The 12095-nt window shown below is 40.2% G+C and overlaps 1 protein-coding gene across 1 annotated transcript in view; it reads right to left on the reverse strand.

The window, feature by feature from the left end:
* Positions 1-6479: 6479 nt before the first annotated feature.
* The window catches only part of ANK3 (ankyrin 3), a 305329-nt gene continuing 299713 nt past the window's right edge, over positions 6480-12095 (reverse strand). The window contains exons 43-44 of the mRNA XM_045025319.1: positions 11552-11637; positions 6480-7513 (exon numbers count right to left, since the gene is read on the reverse strand). Of these exons, the coding sequence (XP_044881254.1) occupies positions 11569-11637 (69 nt within the window). The 3' untranslated portion in view covers positions 6480-7513; positions 11552-11568. The remainder of the gene's footprint in view (positions 7514-11551; positions 11638-12095) is intronic.

Below are 12095 nucleotides of genomic sequence, written 5' to 3' on the forward strand. Positions count from 1 at the left end.
TACTGCAGAGACTATAGCAATTTCTGACTTCCAATTACAAATGAAATATAATATGGATTTTTGCAGAAATTGAACAACTAATGTAGACTATTACACAAACAGCCCAAACAGCATTAAACACACACAACCAAAGAATACAGCAATTTGCAATACCATTAATTTGAATAGGAGCATATTCACATGACTTTCAATCTTGCCTGTAAGGCTAATGTTGCACTGGAGAAAAAGTGGGGAAAAAAGAGAAAATTATACTAAAAGAAAATGATCAGGCCAGGGCTGTTTGCATTTCCTTTGCTGTTACTGGAGAGATTTGTGTTTCACTAGGCTTTAGCAAATTTCCAGCCCATATTCTCCTTCTATTTGATGCTAAATAAAAGCATGTCTTAATCCTGCTATCCCTGTGCACTCTGAGCTACTGCTTTGCTTGAATATATTCAATGCAAACAACTGTGTCCACACAATAGTTAATTTGCTTGCAGTTTTAAACTCAGGAATTTTAGAATTAAGATTCCCCTGTGAATCTTAATTCTGTCCCCTTGCACAAATATATTATGGGCTAAATTCTGGAAAGCTGCATGCTAGGGATTTTGGAGGTGGCTTGGAGGAAGGAATCAGGCTTCACTATGGTATTATAAGTGCCTCTGCAGCCGCTGCTATAGCCTCATAGGTCAATTGCCAGGGCATCTGCATTCACAGCACCACCAGCCTGCCCTGCTCCAGAAACGCTCTTTGCATTCTTGGGAAATAGGATCCTCTGTGGGCACATAACCTTTAGCATGTTCTGAAGTCAGGCCCTCCCTCATTCTGCCCCAGAACTGTACTGGTTCCACTGAGACATGGCCCTCTGTGGAGGGGCAGGCTAGGGGTGTGCACTAAGAGAATGTCTTGATACCATCACAAATCACCAGGCACCAAGACATGGTAAATATTTTTTCTGTGTGGCAGTACAGATTTCAGACCCCAGCTCTTCTTTCCCAGGCGCACCCTCACAGGAGCAGTGCAGGATTCCTACATAGTGCTCAGGAGAGTGCTAGCAGGTCCACCGCCTGCCGAGAGTGTGGTCTCTTGCCTACGGATATGATCGTGCCTTCAGCTAGAAGCACATCCTACCCGGAGACACACATTGCTCCTCTTTGCACCTGGCAGATCATCTCCTTTACCCAGCAGAATGGCTCTAGTGCCTAACACAGAGATGATACTAGTTCTTATCATCCCTCCCATTCCCACCACACAGTTCATCTCCTCAGGGCAGGGTTTTGCCCACAAAAGCATATTCGCCTTTATCAGAAGGTTCCTATTATTTGTCATTAGGAAATAACACCCTCTCTGCACTGTTAAAACGTATACCCCTGCACACAGTGAGATCAATACCAGTGCATCACACACTAAGGATTGAATAGAAACAGCATTGTAAAGTTTACTGTTAATGTTCAATTTTTACCAGAAAATGTGACAGTTTATCAGCATTTAAGTGGTGGTGTTGCTTAATAAAGCCACACATTTTGGTAGAACCAGTCAGAGTATGTCCTCCCTTTCCATACGTTAGTTATCCCAGAGTGTGTAATAAATATTTAGGATGAATTCCTAGATTCATTAAAGTCAGAAGTTTTGTCATTGACTTCACTAAGGCCAGCATTTCACCTTTGGTGTCTAGAACAGATCAGCACCCAGTTTTAACTAATCATGAAATGCAATACCCAGCTAACTTGGGCCCGTCACATCAGCCCTTCTCTGTGTGACACTCTCATTCAGGTCACTAGGAGCTCTCCAGGACTCAGCATAATACATGTGTGCAAGTGGGATTAGAATGAAGACTGTTATGGGAATTTAAACACTGAATTTTCTCTCTTTTCAGGGTTTAAAATCAGGGTGAAATCTTGGCATCATTGAAGTAAATAGCAAAACTTGTATTGACTTCAGGGGGGGAGGGGCAGGATTTTACCCTTGAAACTAAAAGCTGCTTGAATAATGAATGGATTTTAGCATTAGGAAAGACCATAGTGGTTTATCCTGAAAAATACAAAAGATCTCCTAAGTCTCCAACCTGTTAACAACTGTGAAAGAAAAATCCCATTTGCACTCTCTAATATTGCACTTCATGACTCTAGAGAAGGGGCGGCCAATTGCATGCAGCTCTTTTAAATGTAAAGTGCGTCGTGTGGAGCCCCCCCCACGCCCCTCCCCGACTCTCCCCCAACCAGACTGGGGGAGGGGGCTTCTGCCCTACAGTGGGGTGGTGGGGCATGCCTTCCAGGGCTTGGGGCTTCTTCCCCGCCCTGAGCCCCAGCAGGCATGCCCAGCTCTCACAGTTTTGAAGATTATCGTATGCAGCTCGCAGGGTCAGTAAGTTTGGTCACCACTGCTCTAAAGGTATTTCACTATATCACAGTCCTGTCCCTTGGACAGAGCAGATTGAATATATTATTTATTTTTTGCAAATTCAGGGGGCAAATGAATTGTTTTGGAACAACATTCAGGGCCAAATCTTGGATCTCTAGGCATAGTTGAAACGACGGGTCTTGCAGGGGATAGCTGTCCATGAAATAGGGAGGGGAACAGAATCCTTCCCAGCCCCAGGGGCATACAATCATACAAGTGTAGGATTGGAAGGGACCTCAGTAGATCATCTAGTTCAGTCCCCAACACTCGAGGCAGGACTAAATAATAACTAGATCATTCCTGGCATCACAGAGCGTCAGCAAAGCTGCAATTGCAGCTCAGAAAGTGCTGCATTATCTTAAAAGGCAGTTTTGGCGGTTGAATCTATGTAGTCAGGAATCAACAGCCAGAGCTGTGCTTTCTTTGTCCTATCTCAAATTGGTTGAAAACATTGGGATAGAACATTTTTCGCTGAGATGGTTCAATTTCACCGAAGTTCTGAGATAAACTTGTCTGATTTCCTGCCGGCTTTCCTTCCGGTGGACCTCCCTGACAATAGGGACTCATGGGCTTCCAGCTGCAATACTCCATTCCCTTTCCACAAAGAATTTGAAAATATTTGGTTTTTGGTCCAAATTGGAATAAAACCAAATTTCAAAATATCAAAATCCTTTGCAAAAGCGGAATGAGCTTTTTTCTGCTCTGCTGTAGCATTTACAGAATGCTTTATCTAAGGAAGGACAATCCTGTTTGGTTAAAATAAGAACCTTTCAGCTACAGAGGGGTTTTTGTTTTTTGTTTTTTAAGTTTCAGGATAGTTTTGTTAAGGTTCCTCCGTCTCTTTTCTCTAGTGATAGGTAAACTTCACTAGGTTCATGTAAGCATTGAGATGGTTAGGTACTAATTCAAAGTGTATCCCAAATGCCCACAGCACCTTCCCTACTTGGATCTGATTCTTGTGCCTTCCTAGCTTTGTTCTTCAAAGGAGAAACCCTCCTCCCCTATTCAGGTAGCTCCCCTTCAACAGCGTTGTCCCAGCGCCCTCAAAGAAGATGATATGGTCCAGCTAACCTTAAAACAACAAAGCTCCAATTTATTGCTTTTCTTTCCACAACTCCACCCTTTGGCCCCCCCCTCAATTATATGCTGTTTTATCTATGGTGATAAATTGAAGTTTGCTGTTCACATAATCTCTAAATTTGGAGTATAAAGATCAAACAATATAAGGGTTGTTTTCTTGTAGAACTGTGGATCACTTCCTGATTGGCTGTACTGCATTTTAATACAGTTGAACAGTATATTTCTTTGTGAATGAGCTGATAACATGACAGGTCAGGTCGGCCTGTTCTCTCATTGTAGAGACCCAGATTAGAGAATGGAACTGGCTTGAAAGGCATGTGAGCCAACAGATGCTAGCGACGCCTCTGGCAGGTTGACAGTTTTCTTCTCATTGCATTTGTGTATCTGCGCGCATGCGCACGCACACACAAAAAAATCTTTCCTTTCTGCATATACAGCCCAGAAACCTACTGAACCTGTGACAGTTTCCCCGAGTTGCTGTCCCAAAATGGAGCCGTGATTGTCCACAGTCTTGCATCTTTTGTAGAAATCATAATGGCAGCATTTTCCAGTCACTGTGCCCTGGTGTAAATGATTGCGCAAGGTGGAGGACAACAGAGAAACAGGGCTGAGGGCTCTGGTAAACTCCTGCTCCAGTTCTAACCTTCTTGTAAATCTGTCTTCTTCTTAACTTTGATGTTGTTTCCAGCTTCTCTGTTGTTGGTCTGAGGCCCAGCTAGTTTCACATGTATATTTTCTTATAATTATCTGTCTCAGGAAACAGAACTTCTGTCCACCAAATATAACTAAAGCCTATCAAATAGGAACTCTGAAAGGGGCCTCTGCAGAGAAGACATGGATGAAACACAATCCTGATTGCCATTAGTTCTCTTAGCTATCCTAAGAGAGATAAAGAGGAACTCAAGACTGTAGTGCAGTGGTTCTCAGACTCATGATTGCTGGTGATTAGCATGGCTGTCATGTGCTGGCTCTCTTCTTGGTTTCCATCTTGTAAATTGCATTAAAAGCTAGCTAGAATGCATACACTACATATTATTTTTCCAAGTAAACAATGACTGTAGTTGTTTCAGGGAGGTCATACAATCATGGATGGGAGGGCAAGTGGTCTGCATGATTCTGAAAGGGAGTGGGAGTGTCTACAAGACAATCTCTTTACCAGGCAGATACGGTTTAAGCTATGGTCTATCTACATTATGAAAGGGTCTGAGAATCCTTGCTCTAGTGGGTAGATTGCTACTGACTAGTGAAGATGATGATATTGGAATATCACAGAGTCACACAGGACTTGGACCGCAATAATAACTACTTGTGCTTCAACAGAGTAAGTGATGGCGGTGATAGTTACCCTTCAAATTCACTGGGGTGATAAGCAGAGGCATTTGAATATGGCAGCAGTAAATGTCATGATCAGAGGCAGCTCCAGGCACCAGTGCAGCAAGCGCGTGCCTGGGGCGGCAGTCAGGCAGCCTTCGGCGGCATGCCTGCGGGAGGTCCGCCAGTCCCACGGCCTTGGTGGCAATCCTTCGGCGCACGTGACTGGCAGATCACCTGCAGAACCGTTGCCGAATCTGCAGGACCAGTGGACGTCCCGCAGGCGTGCTGCCGAAGGCCGCCTGACTGCTATGCTTGGGGCGGCAAAAAACATAAGAGCCGCCCCTGGTCATGATTGGGGTAAAATATGTACCGCAACACATAATGTCTAAGAATTATAAAGAACATTTCATTTATTGCTACAGCTTCCAAAATTTCCAGCCATAACCTTAAAATATTGACAAAGATAATATTTAATGTTAGCACATCAACTTATAAACACGTAAGAACAGATCCTTAGCTGGTGTAAACTGGCAGAACTCCACTGAAGTCAATGGAACTATCCTAATTTATTCCAAGTCAGGATCTGGCCCAGAATTTGGAAGGATGAAGAAAATGGTGTAATGCATGAAACACCAGTAATGCAAGTTAGTGACAAATATCTCATTTTTAATACAGCTACACCAGGTAAAAGGGAGTATGTGAATATTGTAAATAGGTCGGTTATTTATTGTAAAATAATTAAGAATGTCACAAGCAATAGAGTCAATTGATCGATGGCATGTAACACAGTGTCCAAAAGGATGGACCCAGTATTGAGCAGTGATTGTAGATTCATGGTGGTTTATGCCATCATGCTGGCACTATTATGGTGATCCATGATATATAATGTCCAGGAGGTGTGTGTATGATCTACAGAGGATCAGTGTGATTATGAATGTGTTGAGAATGAAACTGGTTTGTTAGTAGTATTTTTATTGGGTCTTGATTATGTGAAATAGAGTAAAAGAGGGTACCAGAGTTATGTATGAGAGGAGATTGTCTTTAATTTGTGACATTGGTCAAGTAACACTGGTTTTAACACAGTCCTTTCCCTAGTGCTATTTGTGTTTTATAAATGGAATAATCCAACAGGTGTGGGTAGCAGGGCTTAGCCTAATTTAGTTGAGGATGTGATGCATGATACATTGCCCCTCTGTGGCCCACTTGGGCAAAGCATGCCAAGCGATGGCCGGACTCACTGGTGTCATACAAAGCAAACTGAGTGGGACAGAATGAAAAGGGCTGGGATAATTAATGGTTGGCATTCTGAAGACATGATTTTAAAAGGTATAATAATACTGCAAAATACACATTATTGAAGAGTTTTAACACAATTTATTTTATGCTTAAATAATCAGCTAGATCATCCAGTGTATGTTGTTTTCATACATACGTAATTAGAGCTATTATCAATGAATGTTGTTTTCATATGAATATAATCAACAAATTAAAGTATTTCACCAAAACCCAAATAAAAATGCCCTTTAAAACACAGCAGCCTTAACAACCTATTATTACACTGCTAGAATGATTACAGATGATTGGCTTACTGAAAGATTCTACATCTTATAGCCAGTACACAATACAGTAATAATTTTACAGCGTGCTGCCAGTCTATTAGCTAATAATTTCTCTTCGGTTCATTTTAAAATATCCCAAACTTGTGCTTTATAAGAGCACCAACCCAGTTCTAAAGTTGCAAGCATTACCCCCATTATAAAGCGAGAACAGATAGCAACCCCTCCCCATAATGCAACTACTGTATATGGTATGTTGTTAGGTCATGTCATTGAAAAATTGGCAACAGCAACAAATATTAGATGAAGGGCCTTGTGTTTACAGATAAAATCCTATTTATCATGTTGCAGTATAGTGTTTGCAAAACTGGAAAAGATTTAATCAAAATAAGGTGAAACACATGCATCAAAATATTAGTACTCTGAAGAAAAGTTTTCACAGAACTACAGAATTCCTCATTTTGGGAATCATTTAAATTTGCAGCAGATTTTAAAGATTTTTTTAAAATCAAGCTAGCATTTTTGCATATACAAACATTATAATTGCTAATATACAAGAATCTGTGAAGATACACCCAGAATATCCTTGTAGGTGTAGCCATTTGAGACACCTATTCTGTTTGATGCATTTGCAATATTCTGTTTGTGATCTAAGAGGCAGTGCCTCATCAACATTTATTCTATTTTCTGTTAGAATTTATACAGTGTTATTTATTTACAGCAAAACTATTGATGTTTAAAAAAGAAAGAAATAGTGTTTTATACCCTGACAGTTTGGGTCCAAGAAAAATAAGGCGAGCTGTTGTGGATTTAGTAATTTTAGTATCTTTCCATGTTTTAACCATTTCATCTTCTTATTTCCCCTCTGACCACAGGAATTTATTTCTTTTATGATGACATCAAACTGCTTGAAATAAAGCTGTTAACAGCATGGCAATCTTGTATATACACTGCATTGTTAATTGCACACTCTCCAATCCTGTGAATGAAAGTGAATTTCCATGCTCTGTAAATTGGCTCATGCTAAATTAAATGTTTATTGTTTTTTTTTTTTGCATAAAAACCATGCGGTTAATGTGTGGAAGCAGCAAACACACGCACACTTGTATCAGTGAATGTTTAATTCCTGTTGATTTTTCTTCCATAGTGTCTGTCTAGAATACTGGCAGTAAAAGCACACAATCCTGTGAAAAAAAGACAGCACAAAATGGTTTCAGAATATCTCTTCAGAATCATGTTCATACACTTTTGCAATACAAAAAAAAGTCTAATGAATCTTGTGGTATGCTGTAAAAAAAGGTTAAATAAGGCAGTTTTTAATGAAGTTAGTTGAATTTCCAGGATGAAGGTATAAGTCTGTCAACATATGGTATGCTCCTGATGAAGTGGGTTACAAAATGTTTGGAACACATTACATTTAATTACAATGAAGAAGTTAACAGCTTTTCAAAAATGTCTGAGAATATATGCTAGCAGAGATAGCAACATTTCCAGAATGACAGTGCAACTCCAATATCATCACTTTTCTGTGTGTGGCAATGGTCCACATTATGGCCCAGATCCTGCACTCATTGCACATTCAGAACTCCCACTGACCAGGAGAACAAGGCATGTAGAATCAGACTTTATGAGGCTACATGCAATGGAAGTGTGTTTAGACTAGGAATTAAATGGACATATCACCTTGTGGCTTAATTTGGTGGATAAGAATAGTATAGATATGAAATAAATGCAATTCATGTTCTCTTGCCTATTTGAAAATGGTCATAAAATTCTGCATATAGTGATAGTAACTATCATCTACCTAAGAAGTTTGTTAAATCTGTCATACAAGAGCAATGGAAGTGCATCACAGCTGATGACAGTGCTGTAATCCCATATTAATGACAGATAAAAATGCAATAAAAACATGCTAACACATCATGAACTGAAAGAAGCCAACCGTTCTTCCTAGCAACTTAATGTAGAAAAGCTTGTTTGTCTTTCTAAGCGCTGTTTAAACACTGACTGTGGGATTCAGAGACTAGCATGTACATGCCTGTTTATTAAATCAGGTCACAGGTCCATGCACATTCCAAAGCAGAGCACTCTCTTTGTCCTTTTATGGTAAAACTATGTGTCCTTACCCATGTATGTTGTCTACATAAATCTACCCCTTGCTCTGAAAGCCCGAGGTCTACGTCTTGCTGGTACAAGCAGATCTCAGTGAAAGTCACAATTTTAATTTCACAGAATTTCACATGAAAATTTTCAGCATTTAATGTCTATGCATAATTCAAATGTTGCTTTATTTTCAATGTTGAAAAAGCCATTTTTGCCTCAAAACCTTGCAAACAATATACATTTTTGCATATTTTCAGTGTGAAAGCCATCTTTGCTCAAAACCAGTCCCTTTCTTCATCTGTTTTTGCTCAAAGACAGATCCAAATTCCCTGATAATGTACCATCTGTGAAAATGAACCTAGTTTGAGTTCATAATAAAATATTTAAATGTTTGAATTTTCAAGTCTTAACATTTTATTTTGCTTAATCTGTACTCCTCTCGTTGCAAGCTCTTCATTATGGAACATCAACACAGGGCACAGATCACATCCATAATTCACCTCTGTGTAGAGACCCATTTTCATTTTTTTCTGAATTAGTGGCCAGGTTCTAGCTGGGAACAACTACATACTGGAAATCACGTGGGAAAGCTCTAACAGTTCACAGTAAATGTGAGTGGATTTGTTTTCTGAAGAGCTCACTAAGCAGGTCAGGATGGATTAGGCAAGAGTTGCTTTATAGGGTAATATTTTATTTAAAACTGAATACCCGCACCATGCTATGTATTCATCCTATGGCAATGGCATTGCATCACACTTACACACAAACGGGCTTTTGCTGCATCCCGTACCACTTAAGGAATATTGGGCTTGATCTTGCATTCCTTCTAAACCTGGTATTCCCACTGGTTTCAACAGGGGCAAGGGCATGGTTTTTTAGGTGTATAAGGACAACTGTCATGCAGATCTAATTTGCCTGTTGACAGGGATGACAGATACAGGAAAATCCTAGACCCTAGATAGATATATAGGAGCAGACCTTTCAGCTGGGGCACATTTTCCTACAATCAAGTCCTTCTCTTTGGCTTGCTTTCTGCAGAGTTGTAAATAAGCCAAAACTCCACAAGTGAGAAAGGGTTTCATTAAGAACATTCATTTTCTTTGTACCTAAATATTGTATGAATACGTTCTGCAGATACACTGTGAAGTGGTATTAGTTCTGTTACCATACGTTGGATGTTTCAAAATAAATACGTCAATTCAGAAATGGTGTTAGGCTGCCCTGGGGGGCTGGCAGCTGGTTATTAGGCTGCCAAGAAAAAGTGAGTACAGTAGAACCTCAGCGTTATGAACTGGCCAGTCAACTACACACCTCATTTGGACCTGGAAATACAAAATCAGGCCGCAGCAGATAACCCCTCCCCCCCTCCCCCCAAAAAAGCAAATACAGTACAGCACTGTGTTAAACATAAACTACACCTCTACCCTGCTATAACACGACCCGATATAAGGGGGCTTCGCATATAGCACAGTAGCAGCGGGGCTTGTGCTGTGCTTTAAAGGGTCCGGGGCTCCAGCTGCTGTGGGGAGCCCTGAGCCCTTTAAATCACCGCTGGAGCCCTGCTGCTGCTACCCCGGGGCTGCGGCAGTGGGGCTCGGGCCTCGCTTTAAAGGGTCCGGGGCTCCAACTGCTGTGGGGAGCCCCAGGCTCTTTAAATCACCGCTGCAGCCCTGCCACCACTACCCCGATATAACGCGGTTTCACCTATAACATGGTAGGGATTTTTAGCTCCCCACGACCGCGTTATATCGGGGTAGAGGTGTACTAAAAAAATAAAGGGAAAGCTGCAGTTTCCTTCTTCATAGTAAAGTTTCAAAGCTGTATTAAGTCAATGTTCAGTTGTCGACTTTTGAAAGAACAACCATAACGTTCTGCTCAGAGTTACAAATAACCTCCACTCCCGAGGTGTTCATAACTCTGAGGTTCTACTGTAGTCAGGTTTGAGATGCTTGCTCTTCAGAGGCTGGATCCTGTGACGTCCTGAGTGCTCTGGCCTTGATCCAGCACTTAAATATGTGATGAACTTTAAGTATGTGTATAGTCCAGTTGAAATCAATGAAACTATTCACATTCTTAAAAATTCAGCACATGCCCCTCTGAACTGAAGCCAGATTGTCCAGGACCTCACAGGAACAAGCCCCAGAGCTAGTGAACCTCAGGTTGGGTACATTTATAATCATTGCAGAGAACCACTGGCCATCTGGAGATGACTTCATTCTTCCTCTAATTTATCTTCAGAATGACATTGGGATTAGTTTTACAGATGCTATTTATTCTATTCCGTATCTCTACAGTCAATCCTGTATCAGGCTGTGTAGGGTAAGAGTCTTCTTGTGGGATGTAGGTTTAAGGATTAAAAATACCCTAAACAAAGCTAAGGAAAATTCAGGGATAAAAATACCCTAGTACTGTATATGCATAAAATGGAGGCCTGATTGAATAAAGCTGTGACTAACATCAGCCATTTGATGCAAAACAAAGCACCATACAGAATGTCCTTTTCTTCATTTATAATCAAGTTTGCTACATTTCTAGACAAAATAATCCCGCTGGTTTCATAATTAGCAAAGTAATACAGAGGAATTGCAATAATGACCATTTAAATTTGGCATAGGTTTTATTTCAGCAGCATCTACAAATCGTCAGCTGTTTTGTTATAATTGTAAAGGGCGGATCCATAAAATTCATAGGAAACATTTGGTAAGGATTATTTGTTGACGTATGTTTGGACTTTTTACTGAATTTTACAAGGACATTGGCTTTCATAACACTCAGATCATGTGTCTGACTGAAAGAAGTGCTTCACTCAAGATATACTGTTTACATTTACTTGTATGCAAGTCAGTTACTTCTCACATTCAAGTCTGATTTTATTAAAAGAAATTTTGTTAATTGTGAACTGTATGTGTCCTAGAACTCAACTCCTACAGATCGTTTTTAAAAATAACATACACGTATTTTGTTCGTATTTGCAGCTTGCGAGCCTGATACTGGACTTCGCAGCTTAAAACAGATGCAGAGGTAGAAGAGAGTTCATCGTTTATACAATGTGCTAATTGGTGCACTAATACTGTATTTGCTCTAGGCCTAAACAATGGAATGATATTTATCAAACTGACCGTTCAGTGTTCTGCTGTTATGAATAACTCTTCTTCTCCACATGTCTGACTTCTCTCTTTGTCTTAACCTTATAACCTTCTCCCTGCTTTAAAGAAAAGGTACACACATTAACACATATGCAGAAGGCATTTGGAATTATAAAATTTTTCCAAACAGGTCCCATGTAGCTATAATAGGATAAGTAAAAAGCAGTTAAATCACATCAACACTTCATTTCAAAGTTACACACAATTCAGAGTTAACCACTCTGCTGAGCTGCAAAAACAGGCTGGAAATATCATCTAAAAGTAGAAATCACAGGTTTAAATTTTCAAAAATAGACACTAATTTTGGATGCCTCCGTTGTTGGTACCAAACTTGAAATACCTAGGGTTGAGCTTCCCATTGACTTTTGTTAGATTTGTGGGTGCTCAGCATCTCCGGAAAAATCAGACCCATAGGCATCCTAGCTGGGCACTCAAAATTAGTGTCCACTTTTGAAAATTTTAACCATAGTTGTTATGATGTCTCATAACAACTGTGCTTTAAAGTGAATAGGTTAGT

This window comes from Mauremys mutica, chromosome 7, assembly GCF_020497125.1.
Source record: "Mauremys mutica isolate MM-2020 ecotype Southern chromosome 7, ASM2049712v1, whole genome shotgun sequence".
Taxonomy (NCBI): Eukaryota; Metazoa; Chordata; order Testudines; family Geoemydidae; genus Mauremys; species Mauremys mutica.